Here is a 23,351-nt window from a genome sequence, read left to right as displayed (position 1 = left end):
TTATTACGTCACACACACACACACACATACACACACACACACACACACACACACACACACACACACACACACACACACACACATCAGGCCCCGTCCTTGACCGCCGCTTCACCAAGGTAGCCAACGCCTATCTTCGCGACCACGACGATGGTGGACTCTTCTTCCAGGAAAACTCGCCAGAGGCGTGTGCGCAGCTGTGCCTGAATGACGTGTGTTGCAAGAGCTTTGACGCCGGCCAGCTGGGCACGACCAAGGAGTACGACTGCTATCTCTCCTACGACAACAGACAGTCTGCCCCAGGTGCCTTTGTCACCGACGCTTCACAGCACCTCGACTACTACGAAAAGAAGAGTGAGTGTCTTGTGTGCATGCTTGTGTGTGTGTGTGTGTGAACGTACCTTTGTTCGCGCGCATTGTATGCATGTGTAGATGGATGTGCATATGAGCCGGAAGTGTTCACTTGCGCCTTCCACAACAACATCATTTCTTTTTTCTTACTGCTTCCTACATACACCTCCTTTCTGAAAATCATCTTCGCCAGTCGATCTCCAACTTCGGTTTGATGCTCTTTACGACGACCTCATCACCAGCGACAACTATAAGGTGCCCATGTGTGCCTGTGTCTGTGGTGTGCTTGCGTGATTGTGTTTTGACCACATTGTGAGTGTTCTTGTCTCACACCCGTCCCACCAACACACACACACACACACACACACACACACACACACACAGCGGTCGTTTGAGTCGCAGGTTGCACTGGCCATCACGAATCTCAACAGCGTTGACGATGATGCCGCTGTTGCCGTGTCAATTTCATCCACATCCACGGCCGAGACAGATGCCGGAGGAAAGAGTGGTTACATCACTGCTGACGTCATGTTTCTGGATGACGCCATCAAGGACGCCACCGTGAAGGAAATTGAGGACAAGACGCTGCAGGTCCAGTTCCCTCCACTCTTTGGGTAAGCCGCGAGTGGCGTGTTTTCCTTAGCGTGCATTTGTGTCGCTTGCGTGCCTCGCCTCAACACAAACACACACACACACACACACACACACACACACACACACACACACACACACACACACACACACACACACACACACACACACGCCGAAGCCTTGCTCGAGATGCCCTGACCTCACAACAGTGTTAACATTTCCTCATCACCTCGTCACGACGATCGATCTACCACCGACAATTTAGGGACGTGTACACGGCACGGTTTGGCAAACACGACGGCCCGTGTGCCGACGGAACGATTTCCGCATCGGGGGATCGTGTTGACGAGTGCACCACGTGTCGCGCAGGCACATACGTACGTCATATTTGAACTGGAAAGGGGACAGTGGTGATGAAACAATGCATCCGTACCGTGTTTGTGACGTGTTCGTGCTTGTATTGGTGTTCCTCGCGCTGGTGTTCGTTGCAACAGCGGCTGTTCATCACCACACACACACATACACACGCACACACACACACACACACACACACACACACACACACACACAAACGTGTACACTCATGTTCGCGTTCATGTGTTGCACTGCAGACGAACCTTGCGCAAACCATCTGTCTGCACTGCCCGGATGGAACAACATCCACGCCCGGCTCAACAAACGCAAAGCAGTGCACACCAGTCGACGCTGGCGGTGAGACGATGCACATTATCGTTGTGTTCAAGGCTTGGCGGCGTTTTGTACCAGCATGCCGCCTCCATGTTCATTCATCCATCGACTCGCCCTGCTTCCATCTCACACCAACGACACACCAACGACACTACTACCATGATCAAAACTCACCACCGCAACTCACCATCTGTGACAGATGCGTCGTCGGGCCTGTTTGCTGTTGGCGACGAGTGGGTTGGCCACTTCTCTGCATCGTGCAAGACCTCTTCAGGCGGCACCACCCCCTGCACAGGGCGCGTCTCCTTTGAGGTGTGATGGCACGTGTGTCTGTGTTGTACGTTTGCGCTTTCACTTCGCGTGTGCGTCGTGCTCTTGCGGGTTTGCAGTTACACGTGACAGCTGTTCTGTGCTTGCTGCCAGTACTTTCTGTTCCCGCAACGTGCCACCCTCATCATACCCCCCCCTTATCCCTCTCTCGTCTCCTTTATTTCCACGCACCCTACCCAATCCCCAATGGATTGCAATTTGAAGGTGGTGTCTGCGAGCGGCAGCAGCGTGCGCCTGTATGCGACGTTCACGCACGGCCAGTACTGCAACGAGGCTGCGGGCTGCCGGGAAGAATCGGCTGGTGTTTCCGAGTTTTATTACACCGCGCACGTGTCGTCCAATCATTTCTCTGCGACGTTTGTGCCCGGTACCGGCGGTTGGGGCGGCATCACAGACCGCACATTTGTGCGTGAGAACATTGACGCAACACTTCAGCACACCGACGACCAGCACATCGGTGTGTGCATGCATGTACTTGCCTGTGTTTGTGTGTGTTTGTGTGTACATGCATGCACTTGTGTGCGTGTGTGTACTTGTGTGTGTGTGTGTGTTTGTGTGTGTCTGTGTGTGTGTCTGTGTGCTTTTGTGCTTTTGTGTGTGTGTACTTGTGTGCTTTTGTGTGTGTGTGTACTTGTGTGCGTGCGTTGGTGTGTGTTGCTTGTGAGGTTTTATGATTGTGTGTTTGTGTACGTGGGTGCAATTCGCAGCGCTCGTTGCGTTTGCTCTTGCAGAACCCAGTTTCTTTCTCCATACTCATTCACCTCCCACAAAACACATACGTCCACCCCCCTCCCCGCCTTCTTGGACAGAGATGACTGGGTCATACGGCGATGGAGGCAGTGTGCGACTGCAGAAACAGTGCTCGGCAGAGTACGAACCCACAACCTTCAACACGGGGGACGCGTGGCTGGGCACCTACCACTGCACCCCGCGCACCGTCGGTGACATGAAGGCAGCGGAAGGGGTGGAGGATGTGCGACGCATGGAGCTGTTGATTGAGAGCGTCGATCCATCGACGGGCGCCATCACTGCCATCGTGGACTTTGACCACTATGCCGGCATTGGGCAGTACAAGACCACGGCGACGTTTGACAGCGAGACGACGTGCTTTGCTGTCGAGTTCACGCCAACCAAGGATGCCTGGATCACTATGCACCCCCTCGACGTGCACGCCCACCAGCTGACCGGCAAGCTAAGCGACAGCGGCGAGCTCTTCTCTGGGCAGCTCAACGAAAACCCAAACTGCGCGTGCAACGGCCAGGTGTCGGATGAGCTGAGCCAGCGTGGCGGCAGCTGCGATGCGTGGGATGGCGATGGCAACAAGTGGTGTTACGTTGACGCCACGTGCCCCTCAGCCACCGTGGACAGCGACTTCCCAGCCCTGCACCGCGCGCCCTGTGGCCTGTTCCCAGACTGCACGGACTTCTACCTCACCCGCATCTGTGCCGTGGAGCAGCCCGCGTGCGAGCACGGGTTCACACGCATTAACAACCGCTGCTACAAGGTGGCGACCACGGCATCGACTGCCGGCAGTTCTCCGATCACCACGTCCTTTGCAGGCGCTGTGGACGCGTGCAGCGTGGACAAAGCAACATGCGCTCACGCACATGAAACACCTGCACGCACGCACACATACGCACACGCGCCCGTAAGCACGCACACACAACGATGTACACGTGCAAAGCATGCACCCGCGTGTACACAATGCCAACCTCAAACTCGCACTCGGTGTCACAATACCACAGACACTGTCGGATGAGCTGAGCCAGCGTGGCGGCAGCTGCGATGCGTGGGATGGCGATGGCAACAAGTGGTGTTACGTTGACGCCACGTGCCCCTCAGCCACCGTGGACAGCGACTTCCCAGCCCTGCACCGCGCGCCCTGTGGCCTGTTCCCAGACTGTACGGACTTCTACCTCACCCGCATCTGTGCCGTGGAGCAACCCGCGTGCGAGCACGGGTTCACACGCATCAACAACCGCTGCTACAAGGTGGCGACCACGGCATCGACTGCCGGCAATTCTCCGATCACCACATCCTTTGCAGGCGCTGTGGACGCGTGCAGCGTGGACAATGCGACCGTTGTTAGCCTGCACTCTCTGCCCGAGACGGAGAACGTGGTGCAGTTGCTGCGAGACGCCGGCGTGACCAGCGCCTGGATCGGCCTGCGCACCACAGAAAATGGGGATGTGGCGGGCGGTGTTGACTACATGTGGGTGGATGGCACCCCGTTTGGTGACGTGAACAGCTTGGGTACGTTTGCCAACTGGGCAGATGGCCAGCCCACCGCGCAGGGTGGCAAGGACGGCTGTGCGTATCTCGACCTGACCAAGAACGCTGCAACAGCAAGCAACAGCACGGGTGATGACAAGCGTGCTGCTGGCCTTTGGTATGATGACGGGGTGTGCACCGCCCAGCGCGCAGTCGTCTGCAAGAAGCTGTCACCGATTGTCACGCCATCGTGCGCCTGCACGGGCCAGACCAACAGCGACGGTGATGGTGGCGCATGTGGCACCTGGTGCTATGTGTCACAGTACTGCCCACGCGCCGTTGAGGACCAGGGCAACGAAGGCCTCTTCTGGGCGATTTGCCCGCGGCACTTCCAGACATCAACGACCACAGCCATGCCTGCAAGCAGCACGGCGCCACCCGAGTCCACGACAGGCGGCACCACCACAACAGCGGCACCAACGTGCCATGAGATGGACCCTTCCACGTACACGCGGGACGATGGCACGTGTGCGCAGTGCACGACCACGGACGACTGTGACACCAACCAGGTTCTGCTTGGCGAGTGTGGCATGTTCACCACGCCCGTGTGCGTTGCCTGTGACAGCACGTGTGCCGCGTGCTCTGCCCTGGGTGCAGACAAGTGCACAAGCTGTGCTGATGGGTACGTGTGGTCGCTGGATGGCAAGCGCTGCGTGTCTTCGTGCCCGCTCGGGCAGTTTGCAGACACCTCAGCAGGGCAGTGCAAAATGTGCCACGACACCTGCGCGACGTGCGATGGAACAGCAGATAACGCGTGCCTCTCCTGTGCGCCAGCATCGAACCTCTTCCTGCAGCCCAACGACAACAGCGGCGGCGGTGGTGGTGACATGTCCCCGGCGCGTGGTGTGTGCGTCGCCGAGTGCAACCGTGGGTTCTTTGCGAACCAGAGTCGCAGCGGTGCGTGGCATGCGCGTCGTGCAACAAGGACACTGATGGCAACGCGTTGTACGAGGTGACACCATGCACGGCAACGGCTGATGCTGTATGTGCTCGCGTCACGGCGTGTGCAGAGGACGAGTATGAAACAGCAGCGCCCACGCCAACAAGCAACCGCGTGTGTCGGATGCTCACGCCGTGCAAGGCTGGTGAATATGAGCTGAAGGCTCCAACAACAACCACAGATCGAAAATGCACGCAGTGTGCAGCCGGCACGACAGACCTTGATCCAAACAGCATCAACGCGTGCACGACCTGTGATGCTGGCACGTACACGCCGCCTGGCCACGTTGGCCCCTGTCCCAAGTGCCCTGCCGGCACTGCGGACGATGACAGCGACCCTTCCACACCGTGTGCGGCGTGCATGCTCGGCCAAACCTATGCAGCAGCAGAGGGCAGCCTGTCGTGCTCTCGCGTGGACATGTGCGCACCGGGCGAGGAGGAGGCGCTTCGCCCCACCACCACCCGCAACCGCGTGTGCGTCGCATGCACGATGGGGACGTTCAACGCCATTGGTGGCAACGGCACGCGCTGTGTCCCGTGGACCACATGTGGTGCGGGCATGCAACCGAGCAACGACGCCCCACCAAGCGCCTCACAGGACCGCATGTGCGTGCCGTGTGCAACTGACGAGGACACGGGCGCAGCGCTTGCGTTCAAGCCCACGGAGGGCAACTTTGCCTGTTCGCGGGTGAAGCTGTGTGCGCCCGGCACGCAGGAGATGCAGAGGCCGACAGCCACATCTGATCGCGTGTGCGGCCGCTGCCCGCTCGGCACGTTCTCACCGGGCATCAACACGGCGTGTCGAAAGTGGAAGACGTGCGATGCTGACGCGTTTATTGCTGCGCGCGGCAACGCAACACACGACAACACGTGCCAGGCGGCCACGGTGTGCGATGCAGAGATGGAGTGGGAGCAGGAGTCCCTTGGCCAGTACGCTGATCGCGTGTGCGCGCCACTTACGCAGTGCAAGTACGACGATGCAACCGCGCCCGAGTTTGAACAGATGCCACCAACCAAAGTGAACGGCGTGTATGTGAGCGATCGGGAGTGCGCCGCCTGTCGCCTCTCTTGTCCAGACAACCAGACGCCCACCCGCGAGTGCACGCGCACATCAGACACACGTGAGCAATGTGCCCGTGTGTGTGTGTGTGTGTGTGTGTGTGTGTGTGTGTGTGTGTGTGTGTGTGTGTGCGTGCGTGAGCAATGTGCCCGTGTGTGTGTGTGTGTGTGTGGAGCTGCGGGGTTGTGTGTGTGTGTGTGCTGGGTATTGACGTGCGTGCATCCGGCAGACTGGTGCTGCTTCCCTTTCACCGTTCCATCCTAATCTCTTGTTTTTTGTTGTTGTTGTTTCTCATCATCACCTTAACAGGCTGTGCCAACTGTACCGAGTGCCTGCCACACCAGTACGTGGTGATGGAATGCACGACTGAGGACGACACCAAGTGTGGCAACTGCACAGTGTGTGGGGACGGGCAGTACCAGAAGACGCCATGCAGCCACACCCTTGATACGTGAGTCATCCACTTGATTGCGCACATGTGTTTGACATGAATGTGACGTGATGGTTGTGCTGTTGATGCTTGATGCGTAAGTGTTGTGGTGCATATGTGTGCACGTGTGCTTTGCTATGGTTTTCCTTGCTCACATGCATGGATTGTACTTTACCAGGGTGTGCGATGACATTCACGACTGCCCGTCTGGGTCCTACCAAGTCCACCCGCCCACGCCTGTGTCCGACAGAGGTGCGTGCGTGTGTGTGTGTGGGTGTGTGGGTGTGTGGGTGTGGGGGGTGGGGGGGTTGACCCGCTTGATGCTGTTCCTTATTGCTGTTTGCCTGTTTGTTGCGTTTGTTTTGAACGCACGGGCAGATCGTACCTTGATCACACACGCTCACGCACACACTCTCACTCATCCACGCACACACACACACACACACACTCGCGCACACGAACACAAAATTGGTCATGCGCCCCATGCTGTGTTTCTGCCTGTTCCGCAGTGTGCGCTGGCCTGACCACTTGCGGGGAATATGAGGTCGTGGCGATGGAGCCCACGCCGACATCAGACCGAGGTGAGGTGAAGCAATGTTTTGTGCAGTGGCTGCACGCACGAGAATGAAACCTGGCATAGCAGTGTGGCCATGTGCGCACTCACAACCATACACACACACATGCGCGCGCACGCACACGAACAACACCCCCTGTCGCGTACCCACGCACACACACACACACATACACACACACTACATTACCCCATCCCTCCCCACATTGACAGTGTGCGAGTCGTGCGATGGCACGAGCGAGTACTTCAAGGAAGGCGAGTGCGTTGCGGTGACCGAGTGCCCGCCTGGTATGATCACGCTCGCTGATCCAACACCCTCGACGGACCGCACGTGCACGCGCTGCCCCAACAAGCACTTCAAGGCCACAGCAGGGCAGGAGGAGTGCCAGCCGTGGACGGACTGTGTTGTTGGCGAGGTGGTGACAACCGCGCCAACAGCAACCTCCGACCGCGTGTGCCAGCTGTGTGACCCCACATACAATCAGTATTCCAGCAACCCGACCGCCACGCAGTGCGAAAACGCAACGGTGTGCGAGCCTGGCACATATGTCGACGTCCCTCTCACATCGACACGCGACCGCAAGTGTAAGCCGTGTCCGTCTGGCACCTTCAGCAACGAGGCCAACATGGCATCGTGCACACCCGTGCAGCCGTGTTCCGTTGGCTCTGGACTTGTGACGGCAGCCACACCCTCCACTGATCGCGTCTGTGCACCGTGCTCGCCACCGCACACGTTCTCCTCCACGCCAACACTGGAAGCGTGCGCGCCCGTGAGTGACTGTGCGCCCGGCTATGAAGAGGACACACCACCCACGCTCACCACCGACCGAACATGCACCCCATGCGAGGCCACGGTGACGTTCAAGGCGGAGAGCGGACAGGCAGCGTGCCAGAGCGTGAGTGCGTGCCCTGCTGGCCAGGAGGAGGACATTCCGCCAACAACATCCAGCGATCGTGTGTGCAAACCGTGCGGTGATGGCACCTTCAAAGCAGGGGAAGCAGGCATGTGTCAGCCGCACCGAGGGGTGTGTCAGCCTGGCACGCACGAGGTGACATCGCCAACCACCAGCACGGACCGCAGCTGTGAATCCTGTCTGGTTGAGAACAGCGAGTACCAGGACGAGCAAGGTGTGTATTTGTGTGTGTGTGTGTGTGTGTTTGTGTGTGCTTGTGTTTGTGTGTGTTTGTGTGTGCTTGTGTGTGTGTGTGTGTGCTCGTGTGTGCGCTTGTGTGTACTTGTGATCGTGCTTGTGTGTGTGCTCTTTTTTTTTGTGTGTGTGTGCATTTTTTTTGTTGTTACATGTGACTGTGGGTTTCTGCCGCTATTGTGCCACGTGCATGGATCGCGGGAGCAGAGACTCAAGTGACTCAGAGACCGCCAAAAACGTGCATTGCCAGTCCACTCACCATAACTTTCACCGCATCTCCCCACCGCTTCCCTTCTTGATGTTTTTTTTGTTCACAGACAAGAGCACGTGCAAAGTACTGACAACGTGTCGTCCCGGGTCGTACGTGAGCGTGATGCCGCTGCCAGCGCAGAACCGCGAGTGCACGGCCTGTCCCGCTGGTTCCTATTCCGACACCGAGAACGCAGCACAGTGCACACCATGTGGCGAGGGCGAATATCAGGACGCGCGCTCGAGTGTCAAGTGCCAGCCCGCGCGCGTGTGCGGCGTTGGCGAGTTTGTGTCTGCTCCCGCCACTTCTTCATCGGACACGCAATGCGGTCGCTGCGACGGCACCACGGAGTTCCAAAACGAACCGGGTACGAAACAGTGCAAGTGTGCATATGTGTGTGTGTGTGAAGTACGTGTGTGTGTTTGTTGTGCGTACATGTGTGTGTGTGTGTGAAGTACGTGTGTGTGTTTGTTGTGCGTACATGTGTGTGTGTTTGTTGTGCGTGCATGTGTGTGTGCGTGTGTGTTTGTTGTGCGTGCATGTGTGTGTTCGTGTGTGCGTGTGTGGTCGTTGTGCGTGCATGTGTGTGTGTGTGTGTGCGCACTGCGCATGCCTGGTGGCTTTTAATTTGTCTCTCACAATCCACTACTAATCTTTCCCTTGTTGTCTTCGTGTCTTGTTCTTCACCCCCCACCACTACCACCACACCACCACACCACCACACCACCACACCGCCTACCTGTAGACCAAACCTCGTGCAAGCCCGTGCGCGTGTGCGGTTCGCTGGAGGAGCAAGTTGTGCCACCGACAGCTGTGAGCGACCGCGTGTGCCAGTGCAAGCTCGGCGTCGGTTACGTAGACAACGGCGCCACCGCTTGCACGCCCGTCTCCGTGTGCCAGTCTGGCCACGTGGAATTTCTCCCCGCCACGCGCACGTCTGATCGCGTGTGCGTGATGCGGGGCAGTGCGGGCTCGCTCCAAGTGCAGTTTCGCGCCGACTTTTCCATCCTGCAAAACGCGGAGGAAGAGGCGACGTTCCTTCAGCTGCTGTTCTCCGCATTGCGCAACACCACCCTCAGCGCACGTGGCGGGGTGCCTGCAGGCAGTGACGACGTGTACTTCAAGGGCGTGCTGTCGGCAGGCAGCATCCTGGCCGATGTGGGCGTGTCCAACGGCAGCCTGGTGCCCATGCTCCAAGGCGCTGTTGAGAGCGGTCATGTGGCGTTCTGGTGGCGCGCAAAGCAGCAGCGCTTTGTTGCTGTGCTGGCGGGGCCCTGTCCACCAGGTTACATCTCGCCCTCGGGCTCACGGCCAAACTGCACCGCGTGCCCCGCCAACACACACGTGCGTGCGCGGTGCTTGTAGGGTGGTGCGTGTGTGTGGGTGGGTATGTGCGTGTGTGTGTGGGTGAGAATGAGTGAGTGAGTGAGTGAGTGTGTGTGCGAGTGAGTGAGTGTTTGTGGAATGTGAGTGTGTGTGCGTGTGTGCGTGAGTGCGTGAGGGCGTGCGTGAGTGCGTGAGTGCGTGAGTGAGTGAGTGAGTTGTGTTTGTGTGTACGAACAAGTGTTTGTCCTCTGTTTCACGTCTGACATTTCTGCGTTTTGCTTTTGACTTCCCACTTCTTCGTTTTTCACAAACCAGGCAAATGACGCGGCCACGGTGTGCACGCCGTGTCCTGATGGCTGGACATCACCCGAGGGCAGCGCTGACGCAAACGACTGCCAGCCGCCTGTGACGGTGTCTCCCACGCCAACAACTACCCCGCAAGGTGACATTATTGTTGTGTGTTGATGCTCATGATGTTGGTGTCTGTGTTGAGGCTGATGTCTGTCGCAATGAAACGTGCGTTGGTGTTTCATTCCTCGGCACATTGTGCGCTTGGTTGGTGTTGTGCCTTTTCCTTGTTGAGCGGCGACGATCGCTAACGCTGCTGCTCTGTATCATGTCGCTGTGTTGTTGTTTGTAGGTGGCACGCGCTCCCCAGAGAAGTCCAGCAACACTGCCGCTGGCAACACGGGTCTCATTGTCGGCATCGTCGGTACGTCACGCAGTCATCAAAGTGGTGGTGGTGGTGGTGGTGGCAATGATGGATGGTGGATGGGAACGTGGAGGGGTTGATAGCGCTGCCCATGCATGCCGCATGCATGTGACATGCTTTGCCGTCACTCACATGACTGCACACACACACACACACACACACACACACACACACACACACACACACACACACACACACACACACACACACACACACACACACGCACACACACACACACCACAGTTGGGGCGCTAGTGCTTGGTGCGTGTGTTGTTGTGGCAGCCCTCATTCTCCGCCGTCGCCGTGCACATGTCCTGCAACCTCCCCGCAAGTCCCGAGGTGCGTCTGCACATGTGTGTGTGTGCGTGTGCGTGTGTGTGTACATTGCGTGTGCGTGTGTGACTTAGCTGCACCTGTTGCACAGCGTGCATGCCGTTGTCATCCATACTTTGCCTTTGACATTTGCTAGCGTTGCAATGTCTCACGACGACTTGTTCCTCGTCCCTCCACCTCTTCCACCTCTCCCCCCTCACCTTTTCACGTCCTGTTTAACAAAATCAACAGATGGCCAGCAAAGCGCATTCCACAACCCGCTGTACGAGGACCCAACGTCGCTAACGCGTGGTGGAGATGCCGACACTGGCTACGACAACGTGCCTGGCTTTGGCGAGGGAGACGGTGGCTACGACCATGTCCCCGACATTGGGCCTGCGCTGTCCAACCCAACATATGACACGGCGCTGTTTGCCAGCGCTGATCCGCCATACGACACGCTCGACGCCGCCCTCGACGAGGACGACGACATGCAGCACGTGCACGGCTACCTCGACGTTGTCGGGTTGCAAGACCAGCCACAACATGACGACCATGATGGTGATTACAAGCTCGACTTGAATGAGAGCGATGTGGACGCCTGATTTGGCGTGCGATTGTGTGCGTGTGTGAATATGTGTGGAATGTGTGCGTGTGTGAATATGTGTGTGTGCGTGTGTGTGTGTGACTGCTGGCTCTGGCACCGGTTCTTTCTGTGGTTGCTTTTCCCCCGTGTCGTTTGTTGCGATGTTTGCGTGTGGTGCGTTGTTCTGATCTCTCCCCCCCCCCTGCTCCACATCTGTTCAGTGGGTTACACCGGTTTGCGCTCAGAGTGCGCCCCCCCTTTGTTTCTCCGCGCGTGTGTTTGTGTTGTCTTTCTTTCTGTTTCTCATGCATGTGCGATTGATGCAGTCTGGGTTTGTTTCGCCGCTTCTCTCTCATAGTTGATGCTATGCGCACGTTCTCCCTTACTTCTTTTCTTCTACCTGACTTGATCTAACCCTGAGAGCCTTGAGAGCCCTGAGCGACTTGCTTTCTTTTTTTCTGAAGTCTGTCACATGCCCTCCTAACCGCCCGAGCACGTGTTGTTCTTTCTTTCAATCCAATGGCGTGCCAAGCAAGCACAACACCGTCCGTCGTCTTGCTCAAGCACCGTCATCGTTGTCTCGTTCCTTCAAACGCGGCATGTGATGTGACGTTGTTGCACTCATCTCGTTATTGTTACACCCCTTCCATCGTTCACCGCTGTTCATCCAGCCAACCCACAAACAACCACAAACAACCACAATCTCGCATTCTTCCTGACGCGAGAGAATGAGAGTGAAGGCGGGGGAAGGAAACACGTGGCACTCTGGCTGGCACACAATTCCCCCAACCAAACGCTGAGCACAACCACCCACGCAGCGAATTAAAACGGCCCCAAACACGATAAATTTTGTCCGTTGCGTGCGGTCCGTGGTGGATACGCAATTTGACTGCAGAAAATTGGTGCGAAACATACATAAATGCGCACTCAATTTTTGCTGACACGCTTTCAGCCGTTTTTTTCGGGAACGATTGGTTCGGGTGTGCTGGCACAAAAGCAGCAGAGAGCACATGAGCAGAGAGAGTGAGCCAGAAAACTTGCTTGCTGTCATCTTCACAACCAACCCCTCTCATCCCATCATCATCTGCCATCGTCATCGGAACGACGTGTTCCTCCATCTGTGCTGAGTGCCTTGGTTGTTGCTGTGCTGTCTGACGTGGACCTTGGGAAGGTAAGCACGCGAGCGGGTGGGGGATACGAGTGGCGTGGCCGTGCGTGGTGTATGGCGTGTGTGTGTGTGTGTACGTGTTGCGTGTGGAGGGAGAGGGTGTCGTGGCTGCGCGCGTTGCTGTCACTTTCGTGTCGGTTGGTTGGTTGCTTGATTGCCACCGCCATTTCCTCTCTCTCTCTCTCTCTCTCTCTCTCTCTCTCTCTCTCTCGCTGTGCAGTGTGTGTCATCACATCACGCGCGTGGTCAACCACTTGCTTGGTCACCTTTTTCTTACTTGCTTTGGTTTCAATTTCGATTTCCTTTCTCTTGCTCGCTTCTTTTCTTGAGTCTCGCCGACACCTCACCAACCAACGCACCACCACCACGGCCTGTCCTGTTCGCTTTCTTACCCTTCCCAACGACATTCATTCTACCCCTCACACCACACGACCACTTGAACCTTTTTGATTCCGCTCGATCGCTGACACCCCTCTCCGTGCTCCCTCCTGCTGCTGCTGCTGCTGCTGCTGATCTGCGCTTTCCGTTGCTGAACCGATCCCATCTGCCGCTTCGCTGCACGCTCGTGTTGTGCTGCGACTCCCTCCACACCGAAGATGGTTGAGCTTCCCGTCAAGCCGTGGAAGAAGACCACGGCTGAGCTCCTCAAGGAGCTGCAAGTCGATGAGAAGAAGGGTCTCTCCGACCAGCAAGTGAAGGAACGCCTGGAGAAGTTTGGACACAATGAGCTTCCTGAGGAAGAGGGCAAGTCGCTCCTCGAGCTTGTCCTGGAGCAGTTTGACGACCTCCTTGTCAAGATTCTCCTTGCCGCCGCCACCATCTCCCTGGTACGTGTGTGTGTGTGTGTGATCATGTGCGCCAGCGTCTCTGATCGCGTGTGTTTTGCGAGAACGCGCCCAAAGCGAGCGCACGCGTGTCCACGTGTCATCACAAACAGTGGTTCATGTACGCTTGTGTGTCGGCATTGGTGCAAACTCATCCATAACGCTTTGTTTGTGTGTGCGTGTGTGTGCGTGTTCTTCTGTCCTTGAACAGGGCCTTGCCTTCTTCGAGGAGGACCCAGATGAGCAGTTTACCGCCTTTGTCGAGCCGTTTGTCATCGTCGTTATTCTCATCCTCAACGCCATCGTCGGCGTGTGGCAGGTGCGTGTGTCGCGCTTGTTGGCGGTTCTGAAAATGGATCTGGCAAACTCGCCCTCGTTTGTTGTGCCATGTTCTCTCTGTGTGTGTTGTGTCTCACTCTCACACACATACTCTTGTCTCCCTGTCTCACTCACCCTGTTCTCCCGCTCTTCCCCACATGCACACACATACCCTTCTGGCTGGACAGGAGCGCAACGCCGAGTCTGCCATTGCTGAGCTGAAGCAGTACGAGTCTGAGACCGCCAAGGTGATCCGTCAGGCCACCGGTACCCACGTGGAGGAGATTGCCGGCCGCGACCTCGTCATCGGCGACATTGTCGAGGTTGCCGGTGAGTTTCCTGATCCTGTTGCAGCTCCACTGCATGTGCTTCGCGTTGTTACGGGTGCTGTTGTGAGTGACCCTACCGCCCAACCCCCAACGAGGACACATCTGGCATCATCACGTGCTCATGCTTAGCCCGTCTGTTGACGCTGTCGACGCTGTTGACACTTGTATCTCGGCGCAACCACTAACTAACTGCCTTTGCCCTCCACCTTGTTTCTTGGCCCAATGTGCTCCCCCTCCCCTGCCAGTTGGTGACCAGATCCCAGCTGATCTCCGCGTCATCAAGCTCCTCAGCACCACCCTCAAGATTGACCAGTCCATCCTCACTGGTTCGCTGGCTTGCCTTTTAGTTCCCGCCCCCTTTGCACCGTGTTGGTCATGTGTGTCACACGCCTGCAAGTACATCTGTACATTTGCATGTCGTGAAGAACTACGCCATTTCCAAGGGCGCACCATCCACAATGCCGTGGCCAACCTCATGCGTGCGCCTTGCCCATTCCGCCATGGACAGGTGAGAGTGACTCTGTGATGAAGCACCCCGAGCCCATCCCCATCGACGATGCCGTCAACCAGGACAAGAAGAACCTCCTCTTCTCTGTAAGTGTGCCCGTGCCGAGGCACCCTTCGTGTGGCATGGCGACAGTGCAGTACAGTCTGTTCTTGGGATTGGGCGTTCTTGTGGATTGTCTCACTGAATCCTGCTTTGCGGCCCACCAAGTCTTGCTGCATACCTGCTGCACGCTGTGAGTTATCTTCCCAACAACGAGATTTCGACTCCTCATCATCACGATGACCCCTTTGCTGCTTCAACCTTTTTTTCTCTTGCACAGGGCACCATGGTGAACAGCGGCAAGGCGCTTGGCGTGGTTGTGTCGACTGGCAACCACACGGAGATTGGCAACATCAACAAGGAGCTGACGAGCGACGAGGACCGCAAGACGCCGCTCAAGATCCGTCTTGAGGAGTTTGGCGAGCGCCTCTGCAAGGTACACATCACTGTGTGTGTATGTGTGTGCGTGTGGATGTGTTGACGTGCAGCTGCATACGCACCTTCGTTTCTGTGTGACTTGTGAACATGCACATCCTGCTTCCTGTTTGCTGTGGTTGTACCTTGGTTGGTTAGGCTTGTTTGATAGCTCTTTTTCTCACCTGCACACACACACACACACACACCTCCGCTTCTCTGCTCCCCACAGTGGATTACATACATTTGCATTGCTGTGTGGGTGATCAACATCAACCACTTCAACGACCCCGTGCACGGTGGCAGCTACATCCGCGGCGGCATCTACTACTTTAAGATTGCCGTTGCCCTCGCCGTCGCCGCCATCCCCGAGGGCCTGCCCGCCGTCATCACCACCTGCCTTGCCCTCGGCACCCGCCGCATGGCCAAGAAGAACGCCCTCGTGCGCAAGCTCCCCTCCGTTGAGACGCTCGGCAGCACCAGCGTCATCTGCTCCGACAAGACCGGCACCCTCACCACCAACCAGATGTGCGTCCTCGATTTTTTCACCGTCAACAACGACAAGTCGCTGCACTGCTACAATGTCTCTGGCTCGAGCTTTGAGCCCGTCGGCGACATCACCATCAACGGCCGCCCCGCTGATGTCAAGAGCTCCAAGGCCGCCGTGGAGCTGGCTACCGTGTGCACCCTGTGCAACGACTCGTCTCTCACCTACACCGAGGAGAAGGGCTACCAGAAGGTTGGCGAGCCCACAGAGGCCGCCCTGCTCGTCCTCGTCGAGAAGATGGATGTCCTCAGCACCAAGGACTCGTCCCTGCTTGCCAAGAACAAGGCCCTGCGCAAGCTCTACTCCCGCGACCTCACCCTCGAGTTTAGCCGCGAGCGCAAGCGCATGAGCGTGTATGCCAGCCGCGACGGCCAGGGCAAGCTCTACGTCAAGGGCGCCCCCGAGCGCATTCTCGAGCGCTGCACCAAGGTCCGCCTGGACGACGGCAGCACCGCGGACATGACCGACGAGCTGCGCGCCCGCATTGAGAAGCAGACGCTCGCCTACGGCACGGGCTCCAACACCCTGCGCTGCCTCGGCTTTGCTGTCGTCGACGAGCCCATGTCGCTCGAGGAGATTCGCAAGCTCTCCGTCGACGCGAAGAACTTTGACCAGATTGAGACCAACCTGACGTTTGTCGGTGTGATTGGCATGCTGGACCCACCGCGTGAGGAGGTCAAGGCGTCGATTGCGGAGTGCGCCAACGCCGGCATCCGCGTCATTGTCATCACGGGCGACAACAAGGAGACGGCCACCGCCATCTGCCGCCGCATTGGCATCTTTGGCGAGAACGAGGATGTCACGGGCAAGGCCTTCACCGGCACCGAGTTTGCCAAGATGAGCGAGAAGCAGCAGGACGAGGTTGTGCGTCACGCGCGCCTGTTTGCCCGCGTCGAGCCCGCCCACAAGTCCCGCATTGTCACGCTGCTGCAGAAGCAGAAGGAGATCTCCGCCATGACCGGCGACGGCGTGAACGACGCGCCTGCGCTGAAGAAGGCCGACATTGGCGTGGCCATGGGCAGCGGCACCTCTGTTGCCAAGTCCGCCGCCGCCATGGTGCTCGCCGACGACAACTTTGCCACCATTGTTGCCGCTGTGGAGGAGGGCCGTGCCATCTACAACAACACCAAGCAGTTTATCCGCTACCTCATCTCCTCCAACATTGGCGAGGTTGTGTGCATCTTCCTCACGGCCGCGCTTGGTCTGCCCGAGGCGCTCATCCCCGTGCAGCTGCTGTGGGTCAACCTGGTCACGGACGGCCTCCCCGCCACCGCCCTCAGCTTCAACCCGCCGGACCTCGACATCATGGAGAAGCCCCCTCGCTCCTCCCAGGACCAGCTGATCAGCGGCTGGCTGTTCTTCCGCTACATGGCCGTCGGCATCTACGTTGGCGCCGCCACCGTTGCCTCCACCGTCTGGTGGTACATGTTCTACGAGGAGGGCCCTCAGTTCACCTGGTCCCAGGTGACGGGCTTCAAGTCGTGCACTGCCGAGAACTGGGAGTCGACCTTCCTTGGCCAGAACAACGCCTTCCTCGAGGAGGGATGCAACACCTTCAAGGATGACCGCCCCATGACCATGGCCCTCTCCGTCCTCGTCGTCATCGAGCTCCTCAACGCCCTCAACAGGTGTGTGTGTGTGTGTGTGTGTCTGTGTGTGTGTGTGTGTGTGAACGTTTTGCTTTGGGTTGAATGTGCCGGTTTTGCTTTGAATTGAATGTGCCGGTCTTGTGCATGCGGTTTGAGTGGCTGCGGTTTGCTTGCTCATGGACCTCAATCTCACCTTCCATTACTTCCCCTCATGACAGCGTGTCTGAGGACCAGAGCCTGCTTGTGATGCCCCCATGGAGGAACATGCTGCTCATTGCCGCCGATCTCCTCTCCCTCGGCCTCCACTTTATGATCCTCTACGTCCCATTCATGGCGGTGCGTGCACTTCTGTGCTGTGTGTTCCTGTGTGTTGCCATCGCCTGCGTGCGTGGGTTTGCGGGCTGGTTGACAATGCTTCATTTTTTATCTCGCGCGCTCATTCCATTCCCTCTATCTCTCCCTTTCGTTCGTCCCTTTTCCCCTCTTTCATCTCTCCGTCTCTGTTTCTTATCTCTGTGCCTTGCCACAACAGTCGCTGTTCCAGCTGACTCCACTGACGTGGTACGAGTGGCAGTGGGTCCTCATCTTCTCCGTGCCCGTCCTCTTCCTCGACGAGATTCTCAAGTTTGTCTCGCGCATGTCTGACAAGCGTAAGTTGCCACCACCATGACCGACACCATATGCACCAACCACATGCATCTTTGTGTTCCACGTGCCTTGCCTGTTCCTTGCCCTGGCATTTTATTTATGTGCTATGTTTATTGCGCATAGATGTTTCGAACAACAGAGCAACATGCGCTGTTTGCTTACAACCAACCAGCTCTCTGCCTCGCCACCCCTAACTCCCAAACGCATGCGCAATGAACGACAAATGCTTTCTGCTTTGCAGAGCACGCCAAGAAGCCCAAGACCGACTAAGTGCACGCCTGAGTGAAACCGTTTGTGCATGTGACTGCAGCGTACAGTGTACAGTGCAGGCAGCGTGCCAAACGAGCAACAAAACTTGGAAACTTTCACAAGAAAAGAAGGCACGAACATGTGCAACCGCGTTGTTTTTGTGTTGTTGTTGCGATTGCGATTGTGTGTATGCGTTGATGTTTGTTTGCTTGCTTGCTTGCTTGCATGAGCGTAATGTAGTGTGATGATGTGGTTTGGAGAGAGCGAGACATGGTGCGAAAATGACGAGAAACAAAAAAAAAAACCCCCCACAAGTGGTTTGTGGATGGATGTGTGTGCGTGCGTAATGTGTTGCGTTGGTTGTGGTTGTGCATATTCATGACGGCCCAGTAAACTCAAGTGCAAGAGCGCTGGCGAGATAGCAGAGGTAGAGTACCCACAGATACACGCCGTACTTGCGGCTGGCGTGGAAACGGCACAGAGGGATGATCACCATGGATGACAGCAGTGACAGCAGCAGGAATCCGCCACTCACAGCCAACTGTGTGTGTGTGTGTGTGTGTGTGTGTGGTGATGGAAGTCATGTGAGTGGGCAACATGAACAGAGAGAGCAACACAAACAAACGTGGGCAACACAAACAAACGTGGCAATAGTGACAGCAGTGGCAGGAAGGTGCATTAAGTCCCAAATGTCAACAAGAAGCACCTGGTGGCTGGGCTGGTCCTTGACGGGAAAGTGCCCGTCGTTGCGTAGGCAGGCAATGGTGCATGAAATGCCAATCCCAAGCAGCATGTCTGTGATGAACAACAGCAGGGGTTATGAGTTTGAGAAAGGGTGTGTGCTTCGTCGAGGGAGCGTTGTGCAGGATGGCGCTGAATCACAGAGGAAGCAGCACGACCACGGCAGCAACAACGGCAGCAACAACGACATTGATCACTGGCATCGCCATAATGACCATTGTGACGACGTACTCAGTGCGGGCCCACCAAACGCGGCACCGACAGCCATGCGTGGGTAGCCCTGTCGTGCAACGGTCATATTGGACACAAAGTCGCCGATGCTGTTGCCCCATGCAAGCACGGTCAGTCCAAGGATGGCGTCAGAGATGCCAAACATGCGTCCCAGTGTCTGCACATTTGGTTCGCGTGAATGGGAAAGGTCAGTAAGCGTGCGTGGGTGTTTGTGAATGGATGACAAGGAAACACACGCGTGCGTGAGTGTTTGGGCAAGGATGACAAGGGAACACAGCAAAGCAGCAGGCACCGTGCCACGTCTCACATTCAGCATCATCAACGCCATCAACGCCACCATGAATACCGAACGCAAAGGCGTGTCATGTGTGGCAGCAAAAAGGGCAGCACCTGCAAAAGGTTGACAATCTCGTTTGCGACGATGTAGATCCAGATGACAGCAACAAGGAAACCGACAAAACCAAACACCTGTTGCGCGGATTGAGCAGGTGGCATTGTGTATCAATGAGAACGGCTGCAAGCATGAATTGGGTGTTGATACACTCGCAACCACTTCACACAGAGAGACAGAGAGGCAGAGAGACAGGGAGACAGACAGACAGACAGACAGACAGACACACACACACACACACACACACACACACACACACACGAGATTGGAGCACGGCATACCGCGTGGAAGCGGGGCGGTCTGCTTGCGCGGGTGGTTGTCCAGATGACGAGGGCAATGACGCCACCAACCATCATGCCGAGGAGCCAGACAGGATACACGCCACCGATCGTCACGTCGCCAACTGCAACGCACCAATAAACGAAGATCATGCGCGTGTGAGCAATCACGTACACATGGACACACGCAGGCACACAGACACGAACTACAAACAGACAGACAGACAGGCAGACAGACAGACAGACATACAGACAGACAGACAGACAGACAGACAGACAGACAGACACACACACACACACAGCATAGCACGTGACAACTCACATCCAGTGCCAAAGATGCCAAAGACGGGAGCAACGACACACTGGAGCATGGTGAGGTATTGCACCCAGCGCTCATCCTCCTCATCAAAGTCAACCACGGGGGTCGTGATGGTCAGGGCGATGGTGACGGGGATCTGAGAGGTGACATGTGCGTGTGTACACGTGTGAGTTGCGTTGGGTCAGATGATCCACATGTTCGAATGTGTTCTGGCGAGTCAAAGCGTTGTGTTCGTGCGTGTGTGATTCCTTTCGAACTGCCCACACACAATCATCACCACTTCGACTCACGCTGAGAACGATGTAGGCCTTGCCGATGATGGATGCCTCCATAAAGTCGTCCTTGGTGAACGGGACGATTGCGCGGAAGAACTGCGTCCATGCCGGTGGTGGCGGCTCGAGATCTGTTCGCGACGACAACAGCGGCTCCTCATCTGCAGGGGGATGGTGGATGGATGGATGGATATGAGCCCGGGGGGGGGGTGGAGGAAGATGTGGTGAATAAAGCCGTCTCGCACCATCAGCACAAACAACGCACAAACAAGCGAAGGCCAACAACACGCAGCTACACCAGCAGACAGACAGACAGACACACAGACACACACAGACACACACAGACACACACACACACACACGCGCGTGCGCACCTCCGTATCCCGTGAGTTCGTCCTCGCGGACGCCACCGGCAGCAACAACAGCAGCGGTGACCGCGGTGTGCTCAACGTCGCTGTCAGTTTCAACGATGCGTGCATCCAACATCTCATCATCATCGCTCTCATCACCGCTGCCGCCACTTCTTTCATGTGCGCGTGCGCGAGCGTGTTCGTGGCCGTTCATGCCCACGCGTGCTGTTGCGCCCGTGTGGTGGGAGGCCTGAATGTCGTGTCCAAGAGCAGCAACAATGCCAATCGACTCCGCAACGTCAAACGCCTCTGTGCCGGCGCAGCAGTTGCGGCGGTGGCGGCGGTGGTGGAAGAGTGTCAAGATGGGGACGCAACACGGGGACGCGTGAGTTGCAGTGTGTGTGTGTGTGTGTGTGTGTGTGTGTGTGTGTGTGTGTGTGTGTGTGTGTGTGTGTGTGTGTGTGTGTGTGTGTGTGTGTGTGTAAAGGCTGGAAGAGGGCAACACCATGTGTCCGTTTTCACCGCGTGCATGCATGTTGACTAGAGAGTCTGCATGGGTTGAGCACAGTTCAGTGTGCGTGTGATGACGGACTGACCAGCGAGGGAGTGTGGGTGGCGGTGGCTGCCGTGCTGCGGATGCTCGCGCAGCTCCTCCTTGCGCGCTTCTCGTTTTTTCTCTGCGCACATGTGTGAGCGGAGTGAGTGTGTGAGTGCGAGTGTGTTTGTGTGTGAGTGAGTGTGTAAGTGCGAGTGTGTTTTTGTGTGTGTGTGAGTGAGTGAGTGTGAGTGAGTGAGTGAGTGAGTGAGTGAGTGAGTGTGAGTGAGTGAGTGAGTGAGTGAGTGAGTGAGTGAGTGAGTGAGTGAGTGTGAGTGAGTGAGTGAGTGAGTGAGTGAGTGAGTGAGTGAGTGAGTGAGTGAGTGCGTGCGTGAGACAATGCAACAGTTGCAACAGCAGCAGCAGCAGCTACGCGTGTTCATGCACGCAAGCAGTGCGCGTTAGCTGCACCTGCGATGGGATCCATGCGCCTCTTCTTGCGCGATTGGTAAATGTGGCGGCCAACGATCACCACAAGCACATACACGATGTACACCGCACAGAAGCCTGCAAAGAGTGGGGAACGCGGTGGAGCAGAGGAGGGCTCGTAAGAAAGGGCGGCAAAACCATCACAAGCTTGAAGGTGGGGGCGCACAGATAGCGAGATAAGCCTCAAACACACACACACACACAGACAAGCACACACACACACACACAAGCACACACACACACACAAACGCACACACACACACACACACACACACACAGACACACAGACACACACCAATGGCTTGGGCTGTTGTGATTTCCTGGCGCCAGAGAACGACATATGTCCAGGTGGTGGCAATGAGATATGTGCTGACGTCTCGCAAGAACGGGCGACGCGTGAGGGCAAACGGGTAGTAGAAGGACACCGTGCCCACAACCACCGTCGTCACAAACGTGCCGGCACCTAAACGCATGCCAAGGGTGTGTGTGTTTGGGGGGGGGGGGGAGGGGGAAGCACAGTGTTGTGATATCTTGAGTAGCAGCAAACGTGTCCCCCTTCCTTCATTGCACATCAACTTAAGCAGCCTCTTCACACCACCACCAGCACCTCAACCAGCACCCCAACCAGCAGCAACGCACCAAAGAGCGCCCCCACTGCGAGCTGCACGCCGTTCTTGGCGTTGTTGATGGACGAGTAGACGGAGAAAATGTCCGGTGCGCCGTTTCCAAACGCCAGGAAGGTCACGCCAGCGACGTTGTGACTCAGCTTGAGCGTGTCTGAGATGACGCTCAGCGCAGGGCAGAAGCTGTGGGCAGCGGCACAGCAGCACGCATGCGTGGGGTGTGTGAGCACGTGGTGAAGGGGGAGGAAAGTGACGTGCAAGCTGTGACACAAACGAGCCAAGCAGAAAGCAACAGACAGACAGACAGACAGACAGACAGACAGACAGAAAGACAGACAGACAGACACACACGCACACACACACACACGCACACGCACACACAAGGCAGAGTTAAGCGCTGGAGTACTCACTAGTCTTCGGCAGTGACACCGAGAGCGATGAAGAGGAACACGAGCCAAAGCAGCTGCAGTCAAAGCAAAGAGAAGGGAGAGGGGGGCAGCAGCAGTCAGCAGCGCCAGGAGGACAAAGGTGTGCAAAACATTGCGCAGAAACCCACACACCCACACCCACACACCCACACCCACACACCCACACACCCACACACCACCACCACCACACACACCACACACACCACACACACCATGCAGTAGAGGATCGTAGTGAAATCGAAGAGAGCAGTACGGCCACTTCCTCGCCCACCAGCTTCACCATCCACGAGCATGCACCTTGTTGCTCGGATTCTTCCGCTACGCGTTCTGATGCTGCTGCGTTTAAGTGCCCACATCACCATGGTTGAGAAGAAGATTTGTCTCTGGAGGAGTAGCTGGGTGAAGTCGTGATGACTAATATTTTGAAGGGGAGTTAGTAAGTGCGTATCATCTTGGAAGGCAGGGTGTTGTGGTGTGGCGGCGCTGTTTTTTTTTATTTC

At 56.8% G+C, this 23,351-nt stretch overlaps 3 protein-coding genes across 3 annotated transcripts in view; 2 read left to right on the top strand and 1 right to left on the bottom strand.

Moving 5' to 3' along the window:
• The window catches only part of PTSG_06646 (uncharacterized protein), a gene marked incomplete at its 5' end in the record, with an annotated part of 19,760 nt that extends 7,448 nt beyond the window's left edge, over positions 1–12,312 (top strand). Inside the window, 20 exons of the mRNA XM_004991977.1 lie at positions 88–351; positions 542–603; positions 733–962; positions 1,205–1,316; positions 1,551–1,650; positions 1,826–1,938; positions 2,161–2,413; positions 2,766–3,535; positions 3,702–5,124; positions 5,238–6,287; positions 6,536–6,677; positions 6,835–6,908; positions 7,166–7,237; positions 7,441–8,355; positions 8,693–8,992; positions 9,371–9,969; positions 10,267–10,393; positions 10,592–10,663; positions 10,907–11,002; positions 11,228–12,312. Of these exons, the coding sequence (XP_004992034.1) occupies positions 88–351; positions 542–603; positions 733–962; positions 1,205–1,316; positions 1,551–1,650; positions 1,826–1,938; positions 2,161–2,413; positions 2,766–3,535; positions 3,702–5,124; positions 5,238–6,287; positions 6,536–6,677; positions 6,835–6,908; positions 7,166–7,237; positions 7,441–8,355; positions 8,693–8,992; positions 9,371–9,969; positions 10,267–10,393; positions 10,592–10,663; positions 10,907–11,002; positions 11,228–11,580 (7,127 nt within the window). The 3' untranslated portion in view covers positions 11,581–12,312. The remainder of the gene's footprint in view (positions 1–87; positions 352–541; positions 604–732; positions 963–1,204; positions 1,317–1,550; positions 1,651–1,825; positions 1,939–2,160; positions 2,414–2,765; positions 3,536–3,701; positions 5,125–5,237; positions 6,288–6,535; positions 6,678–6,834; positions 6,909–7,165; positions 7,238–7,440; positions 8,356–8,692; positions 8,993–9,370; positions 9,970–10,266; positions 10,394–10,591; positions 10,664–10,906; positions 11,003–11,227) is intronic.
• Positions 12,313–12,491: 179 nt separating this feature from the next.
• PTSG_06645 (ATPase) lies at positions 12,492–18,644 on the top strand. The gene is made up of 11 exons (XM_004991976.1): positions 12,492–12,732; positions 13,326–13,556; positions 13,765–13,872; positions 14,060–14,201; positions 14,446–14,526; positions 14,709–14,794; positions 15,028–15,183; positions 15,394–17,336; positions 17,516–17,633; positions 17,830–17,947; positions 18,187–18,644. Exons 2-11 carry the CDS (start codon positions 13,326–13,328, stop codon positions 18,213–18,215), a joined length of 3,012 nt encoding a protein of 1,003 aa, XP_004992033.1. The 5' UTR covers positions 12,492–12,732; the 3' UTR covers positions 18,216–18,644.
• The window catches only part of PTSG_06644 (uncharacterized protein), a 6,732-nt gene continuing 1,409 nt past the window's right edge, over positions 18,029–23,351 (bottom strand). Inside the window, exons 4-16 of the mRNA XM_004991975.1 lie at positions 22,834–22,886; positions 22,440–22,606; positions 22,096–22,263; positions 21,783–21,878; positions 21,373–21,453; positions 20,801–21,085; positions 20,445–20,587; positions 20,158–20,290; positions 19,839–19,960; positions 19,557–19,634; positions 19,167–19,323; positions 18,901–18,989; positions 18,029–18,735 (exon numbers count right to left, since the gene is read on the bottom strand). Coding sequence (XP_004992032.1) covers positions 18,571–18,735; positions 18,901–18,989; positions 19,167–19,323; positions 19,557–19,634; positions 19,839–19,960; positions 20,158–20,290; positions 20,445–20,587; positions 20,801–21,085; positions 21,373–21,453; positions 21,783–21,878; positions 22,096–22,263; positions 22,440–22,606; positions 22,834–22,886 — 1,737 coding nt within the window. The 3' untranslated portion in view covers positions 18,029–18,570. The remainder of the gene's footprint in view (positions 18,736–18,900; positions 18,990–19,166; positions 19,324–19,556; positions 19,635–19,838; positions 19,961–20,157; positions 20,291–20,444; positions 20,588–20,800; positions 21,086–21,372; positions 21,454–21,782; positions 21,879–22,095; positions 22,264–22,439; positions 22,607–22,833; positions 22,887–23,351) is intronic.

This window comes from Salpingoeca rosetta (assembly GCF_000188695.1).
Source record: "Salpingoeca rosetta unplaced genomic scaffold supercont1.18, whole genome shotgun sequence".
NCBI lineage: Eukaryota > Choanoflagellata > Craspedida > Salpingoecidae > Salpingoeca > Salpingoeca rosetta.
This window is presented reverse-complemented; position numbering and strand designations above follow the sequence as displayed.